Source organism: Mugil cephalus, chromosome 1 (assembly GCF_022458985.1).
Source record: "Mugil cephalus isolate CIBA_MC_2020 chromosome 1, CIBA_Mcephalus_1.1, whole genome shotgun sequence".
In the NCBI taxonomy this organism is placed as follows: Eukaryota; Metazoa; Chordata; class Actinopteri; order Mugiliformes; family Mugilidae; genus Mugil; species Mugil cephalus.
The window spans coordinates 39,553,398-39,579,655 of record NC_061770.1 but is presented as its reverse complement, the minus strand read 5'-3'; the positions used below and the strand labels follow the sequence as shown (position 1 = coordinate 39,579,655).

The 26,258-nt window shown below is 44.7% G+C and overlaps 3 protein-coding genes across 3 annotated transcripts; 1 reads left to right on the top strand and 2 right to left on the bottom strand.

Annotated features, from left to right (window-relative positions):
- Positions 1–363: 363 nt before the first annotated feature.
- On the bottom strand, positions 364–4,672 carry LOC125020899. Its single transcript, XM_047606537.1, has 9 exons — positions 4,518–4,672; positions 3,124–3,264; positions 2,948–3,031; positions 2,744–2,855; positions 2,593–2,652; positions 2,318–2,437; positions 936–1,035; positions 681–852; positions 364–579 (listed from the first exon to the last, which is right to left on the bottom strand). The coding sequence occupies exons 1-9, from the start codon at positions 4,539–4,541 to the stop codon at positions 496–498; spliced, it is 897 nt and encodes a 298-aa protein (XP_047462493.1). The 5' UTR covers positions 4,542–4,672; the 3' UTR covers positions 364–495.
- Positions 4,673–5,716: 1,044 nt separating this feature from the next.
- Positions 5,717–8,866, bottom strand: nagk (N-acetylglucosamine kinase). Its single transcript, XM_047596878.1, has 10 exons — positions 8,670–8,866; positions 8,161–8,245; positions 7,980–8,078; positions 7,743–7,884; positions 7,358–7,468; positions 7,166–7,278; positions 6,852–6,939; positions 6,659–6,756; positions 6,496–6,574; positions 5,717–6,360 (listed from the first exon to the last, which is right to left on the bottom strand). The coding sequence occupies exons 1-10, from the start codon at positions 8,759–8,761 to the stop codon at positions 6,158–6,160; spliced, it is 1,110 nt and encodes a 369-aa protein (XP_047452834.1). The 5' UTR covers positions 8,762–8,866; the 3' UTR covers positions 5,717–6,157.
- A 1,660-nt stretch (positions 8,867–10,526) lies between these two features.
- On the top strand, positions 10,527–24,758 carry dok1b (docking protein 1b). Its single transcript, XM_047611712.1, has 5 exons — positions 10,527–10,909; positions 20,461–20,784; positions 21,352–21,451; positions 21,535–21,707; positions 22,436–24,758. The coding sequence occupies exons 1-5, from the start codon at positions 10,853–10,855 to the stop codon at positions 23,792–23,794; spliced, it is 2,013 nt and encodes a 670-aa protein (XP_047467668.1). The 5' UTR covers positions 10,527–10,852; the 3' UTR covers positions 23,795–24,758.
- Positions 24,759–26,258: the final 1,500 nt, after the last annotated feature.

Here is a 26,258-nt window from a genome sequence, read left to right as displayed (position 1 = left end):
CAGAAGCTCTGCGATATTAGCAGAAGAGAAGCTAACGGCGCATGGTATATGTAGGTATGTTTATGTTTGAAAAAATGAATATTTGAAGCTCTGTATTATTTGAATAGTTTAATATTGAATGTAAAATGACAATAATAATAATGTATATATATAAATAGCACTAGGCTGAGTTTAATCCTTGGCCTGAAAAACATTGAAGAACCCTGATTTAGGGAATCACTGCTTCACTGCTATTTTCTGTTTTTAACTTACACCAACACTTCCAGACCTCTTTCGCAACAGACATGCATATTTTACAAGCATATTCTCCTCTGGTTTACCGCTGTGTGTCCTTAGGCAGGATAATCACTGACACGAACCGTGTGCAGCGAAGGATTTTTTATTTTTTTTTGGAGTTGACGCAGCGCTTTAAACTCTTTGACTTCACGACACAAAAGACAAACCACACGTGTGTGTGTTTTTTTATCTGCTGTGTATTGAGGTAAACGCTGAGGTTCACACGGACGAACGAGGATTCCTGCGACAATGACGAGGGAGACAACGCTGAGAGTCACTCTGCTCAACCTTAGGCTTGGCCCACTAGGTGGAGACACACAGGGACAACATGAAAACACCAGTGGACAGGCAGGGCCGCTGATAATCCCACACACACACAGTGACCTCTCCGCCCTCCCCTTTACCTCGGCGCCGTAGCTGGCCTGGTACTCGGTCAGCGGCATCCTGCCGGACTCTGTGTGGGAGCCGTGGGGCTGAGCTCGGCCCGCGGGCTCGGCGCCGCTCGCGGAGACCTGAGCAGGGACGTTTTGCGTCTCAAAGCAACACACACCAGACTGCTGAGGTCCCCACGCGCAGCTGGGAAACGTGAGGGGAAGAGCGTCACAAAATAACACACAGAGTGAAGGAAGGAAATGTTTGTTTGTTTGTTTGTTTCTTACCAACTGCACTGCCAGGGGCTAGGATGGAGGAAGCTGCTGCCATTTAATCCGATAGCTGGGCTCAAGCCCCACAAGAAGGCACCGGTCTCCCAGTTTTCATCTAATTAGAAATATATTTCAGGAATGTTTTTTGGGGGGAAATTTTGGCGAAACTTGCTTATTATTGTGATGTTGACAGCCGACTATCTTAGTGAAGCACAAAGGGCTGTTATTTATACCAAGAAACAAGATCCATCAGTGAATTGAGATAGCTGTCTCCTCTTTTGCAGGCCAGATGTCAGATTAATGGAGGGTATGCACTACACGTCTCCATGGTTACGGCCACTGAGTGGCAAAAAGTGACAGATGAGCGTGGAGATTAGCAGCATTAGTTTGAATCATGGGCTTTAATAGCGTCTAAATTGTAAAATTGATCTAAAAACCACAAGGAAGAGCTGTTTTGCGATTGATCTGAAAAGTAGTCGGAGATATATTTTTATAAATATCTCCGACCGCTAAACGAATACAGTCACAGGAACCCGGCATTGTGGTTCACATTTAGCTTCAGGAAATATTAATTTATGCCGTATTTTTTAATGGAGTCATACCGTAGGTTACGTCCTGGAGGGCTGTCGGATAAGTTTGTCTTGTTGTATTGTTGTTTTGGCGCAGTTACGGCTACGACAGTAGCTATTTCAGTCCCAACAATAAATAACAACAACACGATAAACAGAATATTTGTGATCAATCCTCGTCGTCCTTTTAACGTCCGGTCGAACGCTACAGTATTGTGTGGCTAGCATTACTTCTCAGTAAAGATCTTAGCGTTAGCATCTTTTATTTAGCTACATTTACCATCAACTAACATAACTTAAACTGAGGCTAATCCATTTTTCCAAAATCCATACTACTTTGCCACTGGATCATTGTCAAATTCAATAATCCCTAATTTGATCTGATAATCCCCTTTTGTTTTTTTTTTTACTGCTACATTTCACCATATTTTTGCCACTCAGGGGGCGTGGCCACATGCTGTAGTGACGTCAGTGCATACTCTCTTTACTAATCTTCGCGTGGGTTGTAAACTGTTAATTTTAGATCTGATCTGGCATGATTAGGTTATTTATACTGTATCTACATCATTATTGTTTATCCTAAATTGTGATTAGTCTTGTCCAACCTCCGTGACTCGAGCCTCAGTGTCCTGCCAACAACGTTTAGTCTGTATATGTGTGCATGTGTGTTTTTATTTTTGTGAACATCAATAAAGTTTGATTTGAACTTGATTTGATTTGAACCCTTAACCCTTAACAAGAGACAGTCACTTCCCTTATTTCATTTCAGCCGCTCAGAATAGTTTAAGCATCGTGGTATTAGATGTGTGGGACAGAGAGTTGTTCTACCTTTGTTAGTGGCGACGGGCCTCGAGGCCACGGGAAGGTTGACTGGGCCACGCAGTCCGGTTTCTCTGCACAGATTTCTAATGAAATCCTCGCAGCAGGGCGTCGCCACCATAACCACACCTGAACGTGCACAAACAAAATGGCATTATGAAGCTAACATCGAGCGTGTTCCTCTACTTTCAGCACCTGTGGTGGATACGGTCAGTTCAGCTCGAGCGCCACAAACACCTGAAGGATCAAATCAGTCACTGCTGTAATAAAAACAGGTGTCTCACCTTCCTGGTAGAGGACATTAGTCTTCCACTGTGGCTCATTTTTTGCCTTCCACGCGTTCGCTGTCAATAAAAGATAACGGATTGAGTTTTTCTACACCTTCCAGCTTAGTTGTGTTCACTTGAGAGACGCTACAGACACAGTGTCGCTGACCTTTATCCTCCTTGTTGAGTGAAATCCCAGTCTCCCTGGCAACCCTCGGTTCCTGAGTCCTGGCCTCCGTCGCGGTGGAGCCAAAACCCCCAGAGAGGGAACAAGAGAGAGGCTGGGGGGACGCAGAGCAGAGCGTTAATAGAAAACATAAAAACCGACACGGCTTGTTGTGAACGTGCAGCAGGTGTGAGGGTTTTGTTTCACCTGTGCGCCCAGAGCTGAGCCGTAGGTGCCGTTGGTCGTGTTGTAGAAGTGGTGAAAGAACACGGGCCAAGTTTCATGGTTATTCTAAGAGAACGTGGCGAAGAATAAAGAGAATCAATCACTCAAATGATCTGTCGGTGTGTTCATCCATCCATCCATCCATCCATCCATCCAACCTGCGGCAGGCTGATTAACGCCGGAGCAGGCTTGGCTGGAGTCTTGCGGTTCAGCTGTGGGCCGCGCTCACTGACGGGTTTAAAGTCATGAGCGTAGGTGGTGACAAACCTCTCTGAAGGACTCAGGTCATGGGAACGAGCCTGGAAGGAAGGAAAGGAGCACTAATTTTCACAGGAGTCACTCACGTTGTCACTTGGACAGAGACAATGTAAGAAACACTACGCTGCAAAATAACAACACGTTACTCAAGACAAGAATCACCTAATGTCTATATTATATACCTGCATTTTACTGGTGTTATGTGAACCGCACTACATTTCAGAGGGAATAATTATACGTTTTACTCAGCTATTTCACATTTACACACTGATGAATCACTATTAATAATCAAAATGTATAACAGTACTTTTGTTATATTTTTTTAACAACAGTTTACTGTTATGTTCTGGCAGTAGTAGTGTAGAAAGTAGAGTTGATAATTTAACTTATATATTTGTTATACCATTGCTTAAGTTGTTGTTAGAGAACTAGTGTTCCCACAACAATAGAGGTGCCTGAATTCTTAAAGCATTAATTAATTAGATTTGTAAAATAATTTAATGTCTGACAATCACCCGCAATTAATTGGTTTAATTAGCATTTAATTAGCAAATAACATAATTAACTTAACTAGCTTCTTTTAGTTCGCGTATATAAAAACACACACACACATATATAATGCACAACTCCCAATTTACTGCGGCAAAATTAAGCGTTTTTAAAGATAATTTGTTTGACTAAAAAAAAGCAGATGCTAGCATTAGCTGTTAGCTAGCGCTGCTAAATGCTAAGACAGAACAGTTAAACGAAGCGAGCACCAAAAACCTTAACCTTAACCCAGAAACACTGAAGGTAAATTTACATTTACATTCGTAATATGACCAAAAACCCAGCTCCATGTGTCCAGACGTGTGAAACGGGCGGTTAGCTGCCGAGCTAGCTCCTTGCTAAAGCTAAAATGCGCTAATTAAAGCTACGGAAATGTTTATGTTTGTTCGTAGCGTGTTTCTGCTGCCCCCGTGTGGCCAAACATCATTCAATGCACGTTTAAAAATAAGCACATTAACGTCTGTGGATAAATCGTATACATTCAAAAAAATAAATACCACTGAAAACTGTTTTAGACAATATCGTTATTTGCTTTGTTTCATCTCCAACATTGGGACATATCTGCTAGTTGTAAATATGAATTTAGATCCGTCCTCTCAGGTCTCAATTAAACCAATGACATTTTTAACCGTCTCATTTCAATTCAAAACACATCAGGAAAACAAACACAGTTAAAGTCAAAGATGTTTTAAACCGAGCAGAGGAAAATCTAAGCTTTCTGCTGATTAGATTCTTATTTTTTTACCTTTTGCTGTTTTGAGGAAAACATGGCTGATGGTGTTTTGATTCCTCCTCGGCTCAGTTCACCATCACAACAAGTGGCAGTGGAATGCTACTGGAACTGTTTTTAATTAAATATATTTATATTTATTGTTTATTCCACTGATACCAGTTGTCTTTACTGTGGCAGCAGCACACACACACACACACACACACACACAGCAACTAATGCAGTTAATTTGCTACGTCCTGGATGTTCACATAGATTCAAATCTGGTCAAATAATGAAAAAATATTTATATTTTTAATTTATAACCTGCTATAGTAGCCTCATCTTTTGGAGCCTCATCTAATTTATGAAATCCAATAAGTACTTTGGCTTATATAAAGAAATTTGTTGTGTTTATTGCAAACACAGCTGGAAAACGTTAACAATCATTCATTCATTTTCTGTGACTGCTTCTCCTCCTGCCAACTCAGAATCACCAATTAACCTAACGAGCATGTATTTGGACGGTGAGAGGATTCAAACCCTGATATTAACATTACTACAAAATAAAACCTGTAACAAGAAATGATTTCCCCAGAAAATCTTGTAACATTAAGCAGCTACTGCTTATCATTTAAGCTCTGTATGGCTGCTCACTTTTTCTTCTTTGTATTTGCCTAATTTATCATCTGCCCACTTCCTCTAGTATAAATTATAATATGGTTCCTGTTGAAGTGCACTTACATTTAACACATAAATCCATCTGTATATGTTCATAGTGCCCCAATCAATCATTGGGTATATCTTGCTCACTCACCTGCACACTGGCTTTAATCTGTAAATATTGCCCACATGCTATAAAAACAACCGTACCAACCGCTCACATGCCACACTATTTATGCTACATGCACTGTTGTGCCTCTGGTTAGATGCTGCATCTCGTACCTGTACATGTGTAATGACAATAGAGTTGAATCTAATCTAAAATTTACAAAACTTCCACTTTCACTCATTTTCACATTTAGATATATTAAGTTAGATTAGATTAGATTAGAGTCTTTATTGTCATTGCACGGTAGCATATAACAATATACATTGCACAACGAAATTTAGGTACGGCTCTCCCGTCAGTGCAAAAGATAAATATTCAATAAATAACTAAACTAGACAAGGCATGTACAACAAACTAAAAAGGACACTATATGCAAATTAGAATGTAAACAGGGCTGTATAATATTGCACTTGGGGAAAAGGAAAAAACTTATTGCACAGTCGTTATTTTCATGTAAGTGAAACACTGTGGCTCAAATGACATGATTGTGTCAGCTGTTTTTGTTCAGCAGGGCTATGGCCCTGTTGTAGAAACTGTCCCTCAGTTAAAAACTTACATAACAGCCGGCGCACTTTCATTGAAAAAAAAATTATCTGCGAGCCCACACACATTTTCTGTTGCGTCCCCACCACCTTTATTATAAATCAGGAATGTAAACAAGAGTACAAATGTGCAAAAGATTCAGACAGTACAAAGAGTATAATCACAGCTGTTTTAAAGAGATCATACAGAGAGATCCAATCATATTCTGTCAGTGTTGCAGGATCATTATGATTATTATTGTTATGGTCAGTTATAATTGACAGTTATAAACTGGTCCCTGGTTGTTTGTTCTACTTTCTAATCACTGGCTGTTGCTGAAGGTGTGTCTGTAGAAGACGTTGGCGTTGGCTGCGTAGTCCATAGCTATGCTGGTGCCCAAACTCTGAGCCCCCAGGCTGGCGCCCCCGAGGGCTGACGACTGCTGCAAAAGCAGAAGGCTGTAGCCGCGGAAACGGCCCTTGAACTTGTCAGATGACGCCGCTTTATCCAGGACCTCAGTAAACCCTGTAGGAAGAGAGAGAGGCAGAGAAACAGAGACCCCTTCGTAAACGTAGCTGTACTTATCTTTATTGTCTCCCAGAGTGACGGGTGAAGACAGTTAAGAGAGTTTTACGATGTTGGGGGTACAGGACCACTGACCTGGCTTCAGCAGCTCCCAGCTCTTCCACACCGAGCCCACGCACAGAATGGGAAGGCCGAGGTCGCCGCTCAATAAAGGCTGTCGAGAAAAAATAGCGGAAGAGATAAAGAACAGCGCGGCAGGAAACGAGTGAAAGAAGAAGAGTGAGTGCGCTCGCGTCACCTCCTGTGCTGCAGGAAGCACTGCTTCCACATGTTTTGCCAGGACTCTCCCAGCCTGAGTGAACACGTATTTACAGAGAGCGTCTCCTGCCTCTGCACCTTTAACACGAGAACACACATATATATACTCGCTTCATGCACTCAACTCTTCCTTTTCTCGTTTCAAACGGAGCAGGAAGCGACGCGATGCTTACCTTCGGCCAGCTTCTTGCAGAAACCCGCAAAGTGAGATTTTTGGAAGTTTCTGTAGAGGTGCGGCAGCATTCCCATCAGATCTGACACCTGAGGTACATAGATATTTTAGTTTTTCAACACACTCCATTAGAGGAGGCAACGCGTTTTCGCTAAACCCGATGACAGATGTGTTGAAGCCCTGCTGACCTGCACTTTATTAGGAACAGTATTAATTTAATGTCCTCCACTCACTGCGGCATTTATGTTTGCGTTTAATCATCTGGAATCATCTCAATCTAACTGCAATAATAATGACATCCTGTCGCCGTCTGACCTGGAAGTACTCCTCCATGGCGTTTCTGACGTGCGTGACGTCGTGAGGCGGAGCGACCAGGTTGTCTTTGGCGTCGAACACGGTCTTCACGGCCAAGTGAGACGTCCAGAACGCTGAGAGACGGAAGGAAAGTGTAAAGAGCCTGGACGCGGAGCTATAAATTGTTCACACGCAGCGCGTCGCCACGGTTACCTGATCCCTCGTCACCCATCATGTGACCCCAGCCTCCGCAGCCGATCTGCGAGGCGTCGGGATTGACTAACTTGCAGTTCGAGCCGGTCCCTGATATCAGGACTACGCCTCCTAAAGAAAACAGAGACGTGTTGACGTCACTCATATACAGCTACAAGTCAGAGGGCAAAGTATCAAGTTGGCCTCAGACATTACACAGATGATGAGTGAATGTACGTACAAGAAAAACACATATTAATATCGGATGAGTTCTATAAATCTATATGGTATCTTTGTTGAAAATTAGAATGTCATTTACAAGATTAAGAGCAAATCCGTTGAGCCACTCCGTCTTAAAGTTATGCATTGAGTATTTACAAAGATACGACAGGAGATGACAGGTTACCGCGGTCGCTAGCCGTTGCTATGGCACCAATGGCATCGGTGGTGATGAAGTAGTGTTTGCTGAGACTGGGGAAGCGCTCCTTCATTTGAGATATCAGTTTGTCGATAGCATCCTTCTGCTCGCCTCCGCTCAGAGACATGCCCTACACACACACACACACACAAAAATATATACACATTAAGAATTTGGGTCCGTTTTTATTGGCAGGAATCTGCAAACACACAAAATCGTACCGACCAGTGAGCATAGCGGTGCGTTTGGATCCAGTCCTGCCTCCACCTTGGCTCTTTGAATCATATCGTTGATGGTTTCAATACATTTGTCCACCCCAACCAACTGTAACAGACACAAACATTTTTATTTTATTTTTATCTTAAGTAACGTACAAATCTCTGTCTCTGTCACTATTTCTGCTCACCCAGTGGTTGGTGGACGGTCCCACCGTCTCTGCCAGGACCTTCCCATCTCCTGACACCAGCACTGCTTTGGAGTGGGTCCCTCCCCTGAATCAAGGCCATACGAGAGACAGGAGTGTGTTCACAAAGTTACCAACAATTCACGGAACAAGACCTTATTGAGAAAAACATTAATTTGTTGTAATGTAACACAGGCAAGGCAGCAAATGCACAATATACACTTTAATTAGACGTGCAAAAAAAAAAAAAAAAGACCCAATATATAAACTTCCCAAATGCACATTTAATTTAAATGATTCCTATAAAACTTTGCATTCATAGAAACTCTCCTAAACAGGAGTGGGAGGAAGTGATCACGAGATACACACGAGAACTCTTCTATCTATAGTTAAACTTTTCTGAATGACAACTTAAAAAAACAATCATAAAAATGCAAACCGCAGCAGCCTGAACCGTGACAACGAACAAAAAAAATCAACTTGTTTTGTTGTACATTTAAACTCATTCTCACCCTTCTACGCCGCCGAACACTGATGCCATGTCACACACTTCCTGTTTTGATCCAGTCAACTTCTCGCTCAGATATCGCGAGAGGAGCAGCATCACCAGACATACACGATGACCGGCGATGATGACACGTCACCAACAGGTGGCAGCCGTGAGTTTCCTGTGTGAACTAAACCCACGACGTCCCTGCAGAAGTTGAACATTACAAAACAAAACGCAAAGGCACTCGTAGAAAAATGTTACTAAATTAAACTTTCAATGCCTCAATGTTCTTAAAGGTTCGCTGTGGCAAACTTAGATGAACCTGTTACCGTTTTTGCTTTTGTGTTTTACAAAGAAAACACCGGGCACGGAAGCGGGCGCCGGTTTATGGTTTATATGAAGCAAATATCTGACAAAAAAAAAAAAAAAATGAATGACAGGAAAGGAATGGCGCCGCGGAGGAACGCGAGCCAATTAAAACCTATTTTGCGCCTTGACTCACGGTTCAAAAATCCACGCTCGGTGTCAAGAAAAACACGGACAGAGATTTGGCACCGCTCGTAGGTTGTGAGCTGCAGACAGGGACAGCAACGAGTCCGAGCCAGCAGGAGGCATCTGCAACACATTAATTTGAGGGGTCGGCTTCTCTTGCCAACACAACGCCGCTCAGCTTTAATATTTCTGCAGATTTTTTTAAAAAAAAAGCTTTTGCAAACCGTTCATAAGTTTAAAGGCGAATATTCTGGGAGGTGCTCTGGCCACGGACGCGGCCTTTGGACCATAATACAGGTTGTGTTGTGGTTATGGTTGTGTTAGAAAGTGCGTACCATCAGAGAAGTTACACAAGAGTGAGGAGGTGGGAGGAGAGGAGCGGCTCTGTGCGAGCGCACCACGCGCTGCTACGGGGAGAGACATGAGTCAAGCTTCACGAGGATAAGGCGACACCGGATGTTGCTTCACGTTACAAATAAAAGTCATCATTAGTCGCTTTTTTATTTTTAGTACAACCCCCACACACACACATACTCCTATATCCACGTCCATCATGATCATTTGCATGTTCCACCTGTACAAGATGACAACTTGCACAAAATTGTGCATCGCATCTCTATATTTACAGTCATGTTCTCTGTTTCAGTCCTATTTTTAATGCATTCCTCTTAAATTTAGATTGTATCTATATTTATATTTCCGTACAGTCTTTTACAGGGGGTTTTTATTGCGGGCTGTATGTTTTGAGACCCGTGAGAAAGTTATTTCAACTTTGGAGGCCTAATACTCACCAGAATTTATTTTGTTGTTGTTGTTGTTGTTGTTGTTGTGTAAGTGAGTTCAAATCTAGCAATAGACGTTTGGTCATTTTACTTTAGCCTATTCTTACAAGCAGTGTGTTTAAAAAGAAATAAAATAAAAATGTTGTATATCCTCATATATAGACATTAAGTTCTACGTCTCTGACAGCTTATTCTGACTCATTTAGAGCTGTTGTCCTCACAAGGAGACACTTTTGTCTGCCATGTACTGGTAGTGAAGGGTCAATAAAGCTGCTTATTAACTTTTGTAGCTTGATATGACATGAAAATTTAACAAATTTACACGTTTGAGGTAAACAGTTTTATGTTTTGATACACATTCGGGGCTTAAATCGTAATATACGGGGAAATAATCACCTGCTTATTTTTTTTTAATATTAATTCAATTCAATTTAATAACTAATTCAAATACCTAAAGATCTTAACCTTATTTGAGGTGCCTTCCAACCAAATGCTTGGGTTTTAGGAGGATGTACGTCCTATTCATGCTTTTACTTTGAAGGCCCTGACAGGATGCGTCACGTTCCGCGTGCAGCTTCGCACTAGTCCAGCCCTTAGAGGAGGAGTGAGAGGGGGGACAGATAGGCGACCCGCTGCCAACACTGGGACATTGTCTAACTTTCTCTGGACCGCTGCGTATCTCTCTGGACTAGTTTTTTTTTTTTTTTTTTTTTAATTTATTATTTTTCTTTTCACCATGACGCTCCTACCTGAGCGCGAGCGGCCACGATAAATAACGCCAGGGCAGCGGAAGTTGAGTGAACGGGGAAGTCGCTGTGGGGGATAAGGGGTAAAAGAAAATAACCCCGGTAAAAGTGGTACCTCTTCTGTCAAGTTACACCTCTCATCTTCCCGGCGGAGGAAGGTGGGCCTCGGCGTTTTTTGGGGGGGCATGGACACCCACGTTAAGGAGGGACAACTTTATGTGCAGCACCAGAAGTTTGGGAAGGTAAGACACTTTCTTTTTTTTTGTACGTGTAAGTGTGGTATTAATAGAAACGAAAACCAAAAAGAAAAGTGGAGCATTAGTACATGTTTTAGCCTGGCACGTAAGTTATAAATCATAAACCAGCGTGGAAATACAAACATAGCAGCTACACCAGTAATTGAGGAGAAAATAAACCACAAAGATCTTCTGGGTCACTTATCTAAAGTAATTATCCCACACTCATAAACTACTGTAGACACACACACCTCAGTGTAAACACCAAGTGTGATAAAGCCACTTTAGTACAAGCTTGTTAATGTTTTTTTGTTTTTTAGTGAAAGACAGACTCTGAAACATCAACACAAAGCGTGCACAAACACTCAAACAAAATGTGCAGCCGTTCCCACACGTGAACCAGGTTTGAGAGCGTTTATTTCACGCCAGATAAACGGGGCCCCGCACTGTGGGGCTATTATGGACCGGTCGGTCTCTGTGCCCCGGGACGAGGAGCTTCAAAGATAAAGCGACATACCTGCGCAGAGGGGGAGGAAGCTATCGAGAGTGCTTCTGAGTAGGCTTTTGTTTTGATGTGGTGGTTTGAAGTTTAACCTGCAACGCAACAGCCTTCCTCAAATTACACACGCACAGAAATAATAAAAACCCTTGTGCACCGTTTTGCATGCGTGCGTGAAGCTAAAGTAGATCAAGCGAGTTCTTCGGGTGAATTAGGACGGGGGTGGCGTTGGCGTTTGGTCGCGTGTGTGTGCGCGGGCGGCACTGGCGCACAAGTGGCACAAGTGACATAAAAAAGCTGCACACGTAGAGCTGTGAAGTATAGGAAGATGGTGAGTCAGATCTGCTTTTAGGACGATGGCAGACGTCGCTCCCACTTTACCATGCACGGGTCACAACATTGCAGCCGCTTTAATCAACTTTTGAACTGGGTGCAGAGAAATGTGAGCACCCGTATGTGTGTGTTTGTCTGTGTCAGCCCCTGGCATCTATTTAACCTCGCCTTCTTGGTCTCAGAGCAGCACTGGATAAGAACCGAGTTACTCCTTGTGAGAGGGTCTTTGTCTCTGCGTTTCTCCCCGGTCATATGACATGGACCAACAAAAATATTCTGGCCCCGTTTCCTGCCCTGGAATCACCGCTGCACAATGCATATTCATACGCACCGAAAAACACGGCCTCAATGCCTTTTTTTATGAGCCGACAGAAAGCGGACAAAGGGGAAAGGATCTAAACTTTGTGTAAGCTGGCACGCCATCGAGATCAGATCTTCGAAACACGCCTCGGTGTTGGAAAAGAGCAGAACAGAACAGGAAGCTGCGCGTCGACTGGTCTGAAAGTGTTGAAACTGGCGTGAGGTTTGTCGGGTGAATTATGCAATCGTTAGAGCTGTCAGTGGACACACAAACACACATCGGGTCCGTTCCCACGTGTATGGTTGGGTTGGAAAATCTGACTCAAGATTTGAGCGTGCAGCGGCAGCGACCGAAGTGAGTTTCTCTTTCACACTGTCAGGATGTCAAACCATTAACCAACATGTACATTTTCATGTGAGGAAATTTCTGGTGTTTTCAGGTAGTGCACAGCCCCCACCCCGAGTACTGGAAACCACAACGACAATAATTAATAATTCATTTTCAACAGTTTATTAATTGAGAGATTTTAGGTTTGTTGAGCATTTTGGAGAGTTTGCGCCCAGACCGAAACAACAATGCGTGCACGTGCTGCATTTTCTGCACCTGAATGAAATGAAATAACACCAATAATACAACTTGTGATAGTATGATAGTAGTATCTGCACCTCGCACTTCAAACTCCTTCGTCTGCTGGTTCCTCTGAGCTGAACAGTCAATCAGAGAGATCGTTCTCCTTCCGCCGCAGGGACCGGACTAGTTGCAACTGTGTGGGCACACTGTTAAAAAAAACTAGCGCTCCAGATGCGGCAGAAACTGAGATTCTTTGACTATTTGCAGGGGCGTAGTGTTATTTGTTTAAGGAGCGGAGTACACTTTAGTTTCTAAGGTTACACAACCGCTGTTCCTGCGCTGGAAAGTTTAGATATATTAGTCAACCGAACTCGCCGATTATTACCAGAAAAGAACAAGGTGCTGCTCAGCTGCGATTCAGCCTAGAGAGTTTTTCTTTTGTAAAGTCATAACACAAATCGGAGGAAGCCGTTTTTTAGCTCTTCTACATTGCACGATGTTACCACTTGAATGACGAGCGTCATAAAACAATAACCTCACTCATTCTTTTAGGGTCATACTATCTCAACATCCTCTTATCGGTCTATTTATGTGTATGAATGCAAAATAGTAACTGAGTCATTTTATGTAAATAAATGAGTTGCAGCTCAACTTTAGACCCCAGCTCCTATGGTTAGTGGTGATAAATAAGGTATGCACGTATGAATACATTGTTATTTTTAAGTAATTAGGTAAGTAGTTAGTGATTTCTTAGAAGTAGCAGTCGTAGTGGTGGTTACGGCAAGGACCTCATACGATACGTATCACGATACTCGAGTCATGATACGATACATTGTTTCGATATTGCGGTATATTGCGATATTCTGCATAAATCATGAGAAATTTGCTTTAAAATATGCGTTGCATATATTTGCACATCAGATGACAGTGATGGTTCGTTGGACAAATTGAGTCAAAAGACAAGATTAATCCAAGTGATCCATTTCCAATTTATTGCATGTAGAGAAAAAATGGTGGTGGAGCTGCGAAGTTCGTTTACGATCGAGATATTGCCGCATCAATATTTCACCCCTAGCATAGACAAGAAGAGACACGTAAGGAAACCAACAATTACGGGGTTAAATGTTCTTGTGAGTTGTGACTCTGACAAATGCATCTAAAACCACTATGACGGTTCCATTCAGTTTTCACCGACTCCTCTGCATTTGAAACACCGATGATTTCATAATGTATAAAACACAAAACAACGTATTCATAAATATTCTAGTTCCTCCCTACGCCTACAGCACGACGTCTCCGTAAACGCTCCGTGCTCTTCCGAGTCACCGTACCAGCGCGCCGCCACTTCCCTTAAAAGGTTTAAATCTCGAGCCCAAACCAAACCTAACCCTCATGAGGTCATCCGGGTTGTTTCGTCAAACTCTGACAAAAGCTCTTTCACATCCGCAGAAGCGTTGCACATTTTAGACGTGACTCCTTGTGACTGGTTTAACCGCGATTCGTCTGCAAAATCGTCCCCTTCCAACGAGCCGGGAGACAGAGCGGACAAGCTGAAAGCTTTTGAAAACTCGTAGCTCGGGAGCCTTCCTAAAACATTCCTGTGTGTTTCCCTTGAAGGGCCGAGGCGCGTCGCATTACTGAAGAATTCACAACATCCAGCGCATGATTTGCGCACACCTCTGCCCCGGCCATTCAGAATCACACATCCAGAAACATGACGGACGCATGAAGCATGACGCCTATTTGTGGTGATTTGGACGTTTCTGAATGGGCGGCTGAAACGTACACTTTCAAACGTCGTCATTACCGTTGCAGAGGTGTCATTTAGATTCAGCTTGTGGCTGAAAACTTTGCAGCAGAGAGATGATTTGTGCTCATTATTTAGCTTTGCTTCTCTGTCGCACACACCCACACAAACTCAATTTAATGATGCCTGGACGTGAAGATTGTAGTTTTCTGCAGCCCGGAGCTACGAAAAAGCTTTCGGTTTGATGTCAGCAGCTGCAGAAACTACCAGTGGAGGCTGCAGATGTGGGCATGGCGCTGCGGTCGCTTCCTTATCAGGAGCTTCAGCCGGGAGCCTGCCGCCACATGAACGCAGAGGGTGCGCCAGAATAAAGCAGAATTACACACCCTGAAGGCTCCTGGATTTGTACAAACACTGACTCATATCTGAATCTGCGCGATGGCTTTGTCATTCGCTGGAATCACACACCAGATTGTTTGTGGCATGAACAAATAAGCTGATACGGGGAGTTGAGTAATTCCCTGTGTGTCCTCTGCATTAGATGCGTAGTGTTCTTCAAAGTTCTTACGGTTTTCTGCAGATGCATTGAACGTTCTGCAACATCAGCTTTCACTCATGAGCCGTTACATTTATGTGGGATGTGATTATTCATGCAATTAACATCTTTTTTATTCTATATTTTATATGTTTCTTGTGCAGTTGTGCATTGGTTTCAATAGGGACGGCTAGATTTGACTGCTTCTGGTTCCCACTCCGCTTATCGCTTCCTGTTTTCATCAACTCCTGGTTCCCATTCTTTGGGCAATACTCGGTTATTTTGTTCAGTTTAGGTTAAAACGCAACGGTGTCAAATGAAAATCTCTCGTTACGGTTAAAGCTGCGCACAACGTGAGGGACGTGACGCTGTGCAGCATGCATGTCTAATTTGATCAGTCACACCTGCAGCCACCTTCCTCTGACATGTCACAGAGAAGTTTCCATGTGAAACTGCTGATCGTGAAGCAAAAGGAACATAAAGTGGTTTTCTGCCTTCACATTTAGCCTGTTCATTCACCCATTTACACACACACACACTCAACCGCTGATGCTGATGATCGAGGTGCATCAAAGGCCTCGTCTGGTCTGCAAAGAACCAACTTAAACAAAGCCACCGACTGAACCGTTGTTTTTTAACATACAAACTAGACTACCACTGTTTTTTATGTACATAAAGCTACATCACAGCTTCATTTTACATACGTAGTTATTATTAATCTTATTCTTATTCTCGTGAACTGACTTTCCATCTTTTTGCACCGTTTATGGCCCCGTTTCGTGTTTATTTTATTGTACTGTGGTTTGGTGTTTCTGTGAGTGGAAAGACCTCTTGAGTTTCCCCCAGGGGGCAAATAAAGTATTTATTTATCTACTTCTTTTTCTCCGTAGGCGACATAATTAGGTTGTTTTTCAGATTAACCCTTAACCGAAATAACCAGCTCTTCTCGTAATATTTTTTAACCCGTAACTCCGGCTCCAAATTTTCCGCCTTCGTCAATTCGTCATGTTTGTTTTGGTTGTTTTTTTGCCCCTGTGTGTTGTGCTGTTATTGGCATCTAATTTGACCTACTTACCCTTATCAGTCCCTTGATTCAAATTTTCATCCGCTCCACAAATAGCCATTTTGTTGTTTTTTTTTATTTCGGTGCGGACGGTAGCAATGCAAACCAGTTGTATTAATATTCTTAACAGTTACTGGAATGACTTCAGCCGCCACAACAACCTCTGATGGGTGAATTCACACTGAATCAACACTGCCGCTCCTTCTCCACTACCACCGCCACCACTGTCACTACAGTCATGTCTTGGTTTTTCAGGGAAACGATTGGTTTTTAGAGGCAACTTCGCGGTGACACACTTTAACATATTTTTAGACGAATACAAGAAACGCAAAGTCATTTACTCGAGTTTAGAAACGTGTAAAAATATCTACAGGAAATAACACCATGGTTAACGAAGGGAAAATGTGATGTAATAAGGTGAAGAAATAAGCGCAGTGAGGTAAACAGTGTGACAGAGAGACTTTTTATAACTCATCCCCGCGTCTTAATTCATTACGTCAACTGCATCTGAGCCTACTCTCCCTTTTGACTCCTGCGCTCCTGAAGGTCGGTGAAGTTTCTGGAAAATCAGTCAAAAGGCCAGGGCGCCCCTTTCGTTCTTGCTCTCGATCGGAAATGCATTAATCTCTAATTGTGCTGATTCATTCGTGTATGAAAACATTTACAGTTTGACTCAAACAGGCCTGAAAGATCACGTTCTTGCACTGGCATTAATTCTGCATGATGTTTGTAATGTCCAGTAACCAAGGAAGCAACGACATGTCAAAGTAACGGGGGCTTGTCACCTTCTTTTTTTACACTTCAAAGCTGACGAGTACGACAGCAAAGGTCACGTATTCTTTCCGAAGTGAAGGTGGGAAAAGAAAACTTGCGTGCACTTTGTAAACAACTGAATACAGTGACCAGCCGGTGACGTATAAGGTCTGAAGATGTGTCAGAATAGAGCGATTTCCCTTCTGAAATGGCCTTGACCCACGCACACAGACGTGGATCCTAATTACTCCCACTTTAGCACATTGTAATGGCTGTTGTGCGTTTTGCCTTTCATTCACGTATTAACACAATTATTACGCCTTTCTCTGCAGATGGCTGCTGTTTAAGCTAATTTCATGCAAAGTGAACATAACTGAAAGGAAAATGGGTTCAACCTTCTATTTTTTTTTTTTTTTTGTTTTGTTTGTTGAGTTTCTCTCACCTTCACTTTTGCCTGAAGGTGAGAAAAGCAAACACACACATGCAGCTGTGTGTCCGGACATCGCTGAGGAAGTATCTCTCTCTGTTAGCCTTTTTTGCATAATTTCCCCTCAGTGTAATAGTGGTTGATAACGGTCTGTTGCCTTATATGGAACAGCTTTACACACACACACGCGTAGGCATGCACGCATGTAAGGTATGTGTTGCAAGTTTCAGCCCATGTTTGTTCTGACCGAGCGTGAACGGCTCTTTAGAGTCTTTTATATATGTGTGTTTGTTTGTGTGTGTGAACTCTATATGTGCACAGCCACAAATAGTCCAGAGCGCCCAGGGAATAACAACAATGCAAACAGATGGATGGTCACACATGTATAAACAGACACGGCACATGGATGCAGAAGAAGGAAGCGCAGAGAACTCTGGGTAATGGCAATCCCACACACTTCCTGTCCTTTCTGGCAGTTAATTTTAAAGGTTGGAGTATAATCATGCAGATGTGCATGAGCTGACTTATGAAACCTTGTGAGCGTTGGGTGAGTCACAGGCCGATGAAGCCGTCTTCCACGCGCACACATTTATCATAACACTGAATATTATGTAGCCCACTATCACCAAACACATTCAACCTGTGGAGCATATAAACCATAGTAACTGTAGTTGTGCGCTGTTATAGATTAAATGAAATGCTATTTTTCGCTCACGTTAACCGTTTTACTGCAAACAGTCAACTTTTTTGGTTAAACCTGGTAAATATTTTTTGCACCTTAACATATTTACCTTTATATAGTTTCTCTTGTCTTAGCTTATAGAGAGGCCACGCCCCCTGAGGGGCAAAAACATTGGTGAAATGTAGCAGTAAATACAGAGAGACTGGGAAAAATGTGGATTATCAGGTTAAATTTAAGGGACAATTGGACTCGACAATGATCCATTCAGGTAGTTTAAGGTCATTTCAGTTCTGATAAATGTAGCTAAATAAAAGATGCTAACGCTAAGAGCTAACGTTAGCCATGCAATACTGTAGCGTCCAAACCGGACATTAAAAGGACGACAAGGACCGATCACAGATATTCAGTTTATTGTTATTTATTGTTAGAACTGAAATAGTGTCCGTAACCATGGAGACTTCGCCTGCATCAACACCACGTCCACACCCTCTATACTATATTTTTTATTTTATACACTGTTGTTCCCTGGACACATGAAGTCCTGTCTTATCTTATATCTCAAGCATATCGAGTGGTTACCGTTCGAAGCAGCTGCTGGTTATCTCGGCCGATATGCAAATACAAACTGAAAAGACGGTTTTTAAATGTTCAGTATGTTAAGATTAAAAACTAACACCTACTATTAATAAAGGTTTCATGTGAGCCGACTGTATCACCAGTTCATTTTCTGGTTGCATCCAAGTCTGCGCGTAGCGTAAAAACACACACTTGTATAATTAAGCGGGACGCTTGTTTTATTTTTTATCACTCTGTCTTCGACTTGTTTAACTCCCTCAACAACAAAGTTTCTTTTTTTCCCAGCTGTGCTCTCGGGAAAAGCTACAGAGAGCAAACAGGGAAGCGTTTCCTTTGCGCCATAAATCAAGTCTTCTTTTTTTTTTCTCCTCAAGAGATTTCACAGCTGACGGCAGCGAGAATCGCGTAGTTAAAGCGAGGCAGATGTCGAAGCGACGTGGAAAGTCTCACGCTGTTATTGTTGGCAGCTGTAGGCAACATTTACTTCATAATGACAAGCAAAAAAAAAAAAAAAAAAAAATGTCTGTGTTTCCACTTCCTTCAATCAAGACGAGTAAAAATATCTGAAGCGGTAAATGGCAAATATCCTGTCTACGTCTAATTTTAAAATGCCATTTCCACAAAAAACATTTATGCAACGATTGAAACCGTATTACTCAACGCAGAGCTCCTTTTGAACCTCGTTTGCAACATGTCATGTAAACTTTCAGATCATTATTTAGAGTTAAACATCGTCTGACCGCTGGAGAAGAACATGTGACAGGAGACGGAGAGTTGGCGTTTGTCGTTCGTCTCCGTTAGCTGGTTTTTCCCTCCTGGCCGAGGGATTTTAAAGCCTCTGACCTTCTCCGCCGCGAGCACCGGCTCAGCTTCTGCCCCGCCGGGTGAACGTGGGGGAAAACACGTGTTAAGAGCGTGCAAAAAGATGACAGGGCTTTTCCCAAATAACCTGAGTCGTCACACAGATTTACCATAAATGAGCTTTCATTAGTTAACTGTGGTGAACGCACATGAATGATGAGTTCGTCATTGCCGCTATTGTTAGCACCGAACATCTGGAGCCTTTCACACCTGCTGCGCTCGTCATTGTTCAGCTTCGCCTGTCATGTCGTTTGTTCTCGTACAGGTCATTGTTAGCTGTTCCTCACAGCTGTTCCTCAGGGAGAAATGACAAAGGTACATTAGGTACAATTTGTCTGGGTTGTGTTTTTAACACATGCTGTGAGTGTCTGTCCCCGTCAAATAAAGGCGTCTGTTCGACTCAAACAGGTTGAGGACACTGAAAATATAAAAGCTGGGCCACTGCCTGCTTTGATTTTTTATTTTTTTTGTTTTTTCTGGGGTGGGGGGTGATGGATGGTTCTTTCCTGTACGAGCAGCGATGACTAAAGCTTCAGCCTCGGTCATCGCTGCTGCCGATTGAATATAAAGGAAGCGGCGCTGAGCGCAACAGGTCTGAGTCAAACTGCACTCGACTTATCACCACACGGACCCCACATTAAGCCTCAGTCAGTACAAAAGAAAAGCAAAAAAAAAAAAAAGACCCAAAAAGCACGCTTTGACTCACATCTTCTGATCTTAATTATTTGTGGCCGACTCTGTATATTTGCTTTTCCCCCGTGCTGCCGACTGAACCAGCCACATGCAAATGGTATTTCCTTTTTTCGATAACTGTTGGCAGGTAACACGTGCGTTTTAGCTGAAACTCAGACTCCTGAACAGGCAAATATGCGTGAGTCTCTCGCGCGACTGAAATATGTCGTGAAAGGTCCAGAAGAAAAGTTGAGGAGAAAGTAAGAGCGGGAAGCCAAGATGCTGCTAGCGAACAGTCACCTACTTACAGACCAAAGTTATTCACTGGTCATGTTTCATTCCACTGGTTTGGCCTCTGGAGATGGAAATGTTTGGCCCCGTCCCACAGTGGGTAGAAAAACCAAAAAACCAAAACCAAAACAATGAGCTGAAAGATGCTAAAATGTGGCCGAGGTTAGGGTCGCATTTTATATTAATATTAACAAAGAAGATGTTTTAGATGTTTCCACAGTAACGCGTCCTCTTTTTTTTTCATCAGAAATGGAAGAAGAACTGGTTCGTCCTGTACCCGGCCAGCCAGAACGGCATCGCCCGCCTCGAGTTCTTCGACTCGCCCTCGGGCGGAGGGGGCGGGGCCGGCGGCGGCTCGGGGGTCGGCACCAACGAGAAAACCAGGAAGCTGGACAAGAAGATCATCCGGCTGTCCGAGTGCATTTCCATCCTGCCCGCTCTGACGGAGAGCTGCCCCAAAGACAACATGGCGGCGTTCTGCGTGGAAACGAACGACAAAACGCACGTGTTCGCTGCAGAGAAGAGCACCGCCAAGGAATGGATGGATACCATGTGTGACATCGCATTTCAGGTATCCTCCCCAACGCTCTCTGTGTGACTAAGACGTGGGTGCATGCACTCAAAAGCTTCCTCTCTGCACTTTTTTCTTTCTTTTTGTTCAAACGTTTGTTTTTGGTTCCGTCTAAAAATATCTCTGATGCAGAAGAATTCATTTACTGTGTCAGATGTAAAGACTTCCAAAAAAAGTTCCCACATGCCCCTGGAGTGTCTTTGCAGGTCACAAGCTGGCCGAGCTCATGCGCACACACACACACACACACACACACACACACAGACACACACGGACGTACATAACACGAATTCGCGGAGAGGAAGCGAGAGGGAGTTTCCAGGAGGAAGACTTCATCCGCTTTGTTCTCTGTTGCACACTCAGCCTCTTTAACTGCGTATTCTTCGTTCGCGTCTGTCACTTTTTTGCCTACACACTGAAAAAAAAACAAAAAAAAAAACTCACTTCTAGGAGTTCGTGCACACTTCAGAGAACAGCTAGCTTAAAAAAAAAAAAAAAAAAGAAGCCACAGCGTAACTTCTCCCTCTCAGCTGGTTAACTTGTGTGATCTGTGCGAATCGACAACAGGGGGGAGCAGGAAGCGGCAACAGCGGCGCTGCAGACGCTAACGGGCGACCCGCTGACCTGCAGATGGCTGAAAACCTCATCTACTACTCCAGAGATGAAGGTGAGGCCCCTTCATTAATAAAAAACGAAGATATTTCAGTCGCCTCAAGTGTGATCAAGCGTGACGCTCCGTCCTTTTTGCAGTAAACGAGTTCTGGGTGATCATCCAACGCACTGAGGCTTCAGAGCGTTGTGGGCTCGCGGGCAACTACTGGCTGAAAGCGGAGAGCGACACCTTGATCTTGAAGGAGCCGAAGACCAAGAGGAAGGTTCTCGTGTGGCCGTACAAGCTGCTGAGGAGATACGGGAGGGACCGGGTGAGTTTTCTAAAGAAAAAAGACGTGTGTGTGCTTGCAGGGGAATGGAAATCTCTTCGTGGGCTCAAAACAGGTCGAACTCTGACCCGATAGATACGTCAAGAGGACGTTACGCTGCGTTAAAATTAAAGCCCGGCTGCATGACTGATTATACCTCGGTTAGTGCACAACAGTGTCAGCATGCGGACTTGTGGTCAGAGCCTCAATGCCACTGAGTATATTTAGCTTTCTTCTGCGGCTTTTACTCTGTGTCACTTCGACGCCTGAACGAGATCAAGACTTCAAACCGACAGACGACCTTTTAAAGGGCCGTCTGGTTCGTCGACCTGTTTGTGTATTTGTGGCGAGACGGATTCTAATTTTGCAGGATTATAAACTTGCACAAACACAAAAGTGTCTGGAAATCTTTTCTTAATCGCTTGTAGAAGATGTTTGATCCTATTTGCATTTCTTTAGCCTGATAGCACAGTTAGACAATAGACTGACTGAGGCTATAGGTGTGAAGAAAAATGTGGCTAAAATAGATTTTAAGAGTAAGTGTTGACAGTGAAGTAGGACTGTAGAGCTCTTATTAGGAAACTGAAAGGTTCAGTGAAAAAAGGGTAACAGTTTCTCTTTTGGTGTGAAGAGAAATGACAAATGAATGCACGACTAGCTACCGTTACTTCTGTCCCAGTTTGGCTTTTTTTGACATTTAAATTATTTTTATTTATTTTTTCTCTCTCCAGGTGATGTTTTCGTTCGAGGCCGGCCGTCGCTGCGACTCGGGCCCCGGCACCTTCACCTTCGAGACGAAGCAAGGCAACGAGATCTTCATCCTGGTGGACCAGGCCATCCAGTCGCAGAAGGCCCTGGCCGAGGAGCGCCACCTCAGCTGCCCCATGAACTTCGACCCCGACTGCCCCGCGTCGCTGCAGCACATACGCAACGCCGGGGGGAGCGGCGACAGCAGCAGCTGCAGCAGCCGGGAGGCCGACGGCGACTCGGGGGGCAGCAAGCCCGGCTCGGCCGACGGCGTGCTCGGGAAGCGGGAGGGAGGGGACGGGTCGGGGGGGCGGCCCGGACACAAGGGGAGGAGTCTACCGGAGCCTCCGCTGATGCTGGGGGTCGGAGGGGGGACGCCCCCGCGGTCGCCCAGAATACTGTCGGGGAAAGGCGGGTCGGCCGACGAGGGTTGCGGTCTTTACTCCGAGCCGGCGGATTCGGTGCGGCTGCCTCACAACGTGGCCGACGGCCTCTACTCGGACCCGGTGGACAGCATCAAGGCTCAGAACCAACCCGCCAACCAAACCACCCCGCCGGTGCCCACTCCACGCCTCCGACCCATAGGGGACGACACCGCGGGGGACGGCGGCGGTGTTGTCGGCGGCAACAGGAAGCCGTCGGAGCTGTACTCGCACGTGTACGACCGGATCAGCCTGGACCTGAACCAGAAAGCGAGCGCGCTGAGCCTCAACGGGGCGGCGGGGGCGGGACGCGGGGGAGCGTGGGGGGCCAACAGCAACAGCAACCGGAGGCCCCCGGGGGGGAAAGCGGAGGGGGCTCCGACGCCGCAGCAGTCGGAGCACATATACGACGAACCGGAGGGCCGCGCCGGCTCGTCGGCCGCCGGCTCGGGGGGGAGTTTCCACGACGACGAGCTGCACAAACAGAAGAGGCAGGAGGAGGTGGCGGCCCCGTCTGGACTGGAGGGCACTTACAGCAGCCCCTCCCACGTTAAGCCGTCAGACCCACAAAGACAGTCCCCTCCGCAGCCGGGCCTGGGCCGGGGCATCCCGCTGCCTCCCGCCCCGAGGTGGCCCAAGCCCATCACCGCTCCCAAGCCGGTCCGGAGCATCTTCACCCGCAAGGACCCGGTGCCCGTCCCTCCGGGGAAGCCCGCGGGTCCCGGCGGCAACGTAAATAACAACAACAACCTCTGGGGCGGCGGCGGAGGAGGAGGAGGGGGAGGAGGAGGAGGGGGGAAGGAGATTTACAGCAAAGTGTCAAAGCAGAAGCCTCCGTCCGCTAACCTGTGGTACGGCCAGCACCACCAGGCGCCGCTGAGAACACCTGATATCATTTATGACAACCTGGGCGATATTTGACGCCGTCCTCCCGCTTCAGACTCGGGCCTGAAAAGACGAAAAAAAAAAAATAAATAAATAAGAACAGAAAAAGAACTCTTTGGTCGGCGGCGTCTGAACAGGACGTTTCTCATTCCGCGTTTCTTCCACTGGGATAATCGTTTGTGACAGTGGGTTTCGCTGGGAGTGGATTAGCTCACAACTATGAGGAAACCACATTACTGTGCGTCTTACACATTGGAGTGTAACCATCGCCGGGCCACCCTGTGTGTGTGTGTGTGTGTGTGTGCGTGTGTGCGTTTGAGAGGGAGAGAGTGAGTGTTTGCATGGTCAAACCCATAATTGGCACACCAAGCCACAGTGTGGTCGAAGCCAGCCACTTCACACACACACACACAAACCCATAGACAGAGAAACGTACCGATTTTTTTGCCAAAAGGATTCGGGCTTCACTTTAACGAGCAGAGAGAGCGGCTTGGCCGTCCCGTTCTGGACGAGCTCACGAAGTGACTGGGGAACATGTTTTAGTTTTTATTTTTATTTTTTTTTGCACTGCTGCTTTATTATTTCCCTGAAATATGAGACAATGTGATGACCAGGAGTCGCTGTGTGACAGGTTTGGAGCATCTTTGAGACCAACAACTGTTTTTTATTTCTGTTTGTGTTTTCTGGACATTTTTTCAGTCCGGGACACTAATATATTAGATGGAGCCACTATATTAATAAATAATAGAAGAAAAAAAAAAGATGGTTGTTTCGAAGGAGGCATGAAAAGGAGTCACATGTTCCTCTTTTGCAGCCTTTCAATCACAAGGGCGACGTCCTTGTTTTTTTTAATCTTGTGTTTTCCTTTGTACAGACAAACTAAATATGAAACTAATCAATCCCTTGCAATGTGTCAGTATGTGTGTGTGTGTGTGTATCAGAAACAGCTGTGCTGTCTGTAAATATGACTAATAATAAAAGTTCCTCTAAAACCTTTAAACATTTCTCAGATCTTTAAACGAGTGAACTCGTCTTAATTGCCCCAGAACCACTTCCCCCCACTCCGCCGCGTTTTTTTCCTGCCAGCAGCCAATCAGACGCTCGTCCTCGGCCGTTTTAAAAAAGGCCGTTCTGTTCTGGGCCCGAGCGGGACAGTAAAACAGTCTGACCTCATCCTCCTCCACTTCTCTCTCTCCCTCTGCCACGCTCTGTTTTTGTTGTTTCAGTCCGGTTTCCAACCACTTAATCGCGCCCCTGTTTTAAAGCCCTGGCCCTTTTTTTTCGAGAGACGAAACAAAGACGGCCTTTCTTGCTTTCTTCCCTTTCTTCCTTCCCTTTCTCCATCTCGGCATTATTCTTGTTGTCCGGTTGCCGCGGCGACGGTTAATGGCGGGCCGGGTTTTCTTCGACTCGGGACACGCTGTGAATTTCAACTGCCGGGAGATACCGTAAGAGGAGGACAAGGATGGAGAAAAAAAAGAAAAATTTGGTTAAAATAAGATTGTGAAGAATGTAGGAGAGTAAAGGGGGTGAAAAGGGGGAAGAAGGGGGGGTGTTGGTTTTCATCCTGAGTGGGTGATGAAAGAGTGAAAAGAAAATGACTTGAAGAGGAAAAGAAAAGAAAGAGTCTGACACGATGAATGCTGGCTGAAGGAACCTGGCTCGCAAACAGATACAGACTGTTCCCTTCGCTGCTCTTTATCCCCGTCATCCCTCTCCTCATCCCTCCCTTTTCCTTCCCCTTCCTTCACCTGCTGCTGCTGCTGCTGCTGGGGGGGGGGTGAGGAAGTAACCGGATTACATTTTAAAGGGGGGGGTAAATTTCCCAACTCTCATGACCACGATGTCTGATCCTCCTCCTCCTCCTCCTCCTTCTTTCAGACAGAAGCGAAGGAGGGAGAGAAAGAAAAACAAAGGCAGAAAGTGAAAAGGCCGAGCTTCTGTCTTTCTCATTAAACTCCGGCTGAACTCGAAAGCGCAAACGCAGACGCGCGCAAGCACGAGCCACTGTTTTCATGACGCAAGCATTTATTTTTAATGTGGCTCGACACTTCCTCGTTGGAATGACCAAAACAAGCTGTTTACACATTTACTGCAGCCTCCAAGTGTGTTAGCGCAGACTTTGTTCTTCCAGTGGCTGCTCTACTTAAACTGACCTAGCTTAAAAAAATACAAATTCCAACTAAAAACTCCCTGGACCTCAATTATAATTATTATTATTATTATTGTTCACCGCCACATTTACCCTTTAAGACCTAAACCTAAAAAAAAAGTATTTGAATTACCGTAATTCACCGATGGTCACAATTCACCTGAGCAAATTTGAAGATGCGCTTTTTTGGGAATTAAAAAAAGCTGCCATTACGGTAATTATGACGCACCGCCGCTTTTGGCTGCAGGTTGGGGGCCGACCGACGTGAGACCCGGGGGGGTAGAGAGAGTTGTTGTCTGGAGGAATTTCTGGGGGAGTCGACAAAAAGCGCGACTCCCCAGTGTTCGG

What these genes read in the sequence shown, in the direction of transcription:
- LOC125020899 (XM_047606537.1), bottom strand. Translation starts at nt 4,541, where the DNA reads ATGTTTTCCTCAAAACAGCAAAAG. An exon ending in GCTCAGCTCTGGGCGCACAG is followed by an intron (nt 2,856 to 2,947) that starts GTGAAACAAAAC and finishes GCGTCCCCCCAG; the next exon opens with CCTCTCTCTTGTTCCCTCTC. An exon ending in GCCCGTCGCCACTAACAAAG is followed by an intron (nt 1,036 to 2,317) that starts GTAGAACAACTC and finishes ATTTCTAATTAG; the next exon opens with ATGAAAACTGGGAGACCGGT.
- nagk (XM_047596878.1), bottom strand. Translation starts at nt 8,761, where the DNA reads ATGCTGCTCCTCTCGCGATATCTGAGCGAGAAGTTGACTGGATCAAAA. An exon ending in GATGGGTGACGAGGGATCAG is followed by an intron (nt 7,279 to 7,357) that starts GTAACCGTGGCG and finishes TCCGTCTCTCAG; the next exon opens with CGTTCTGGACGTCTCACTTG. An exon ending in CCATGGAGGAGTACTTCCAG is followed by an intron (nt 6,940 to 7,165) that starts GTCAGACGGCGA and finishes TATGTACCTCAG; the next exon opens with GTGTCAGATCTGATGGGAAT.
- dok1b (XM_047611712.1), top strand. Translation starts at nt 10,853, where the DNA reads ATGGACACCCACGTTAAGGAGGGACAACTTTATGTGCAGCACCAGAAG. An exon ending in CTACTACTCCAGAGATGAAG is followed by an intron (nt 21,452 to 21,534) that starts GTGAGGCCCCTT and finishes TCCTTTTTGCAG; the next exon opens with TAAACGAGTTCTGGGTGATC. An exon ending in GGAGATACGGGAGGGACCGG is followed by an intron (nt 21,708 to 22,435) that starts GTGAGTTTTCTA and finishes TTCTCTCTCCAG; the next exon opens with GTGATGTTTTCGTTCGAGGC.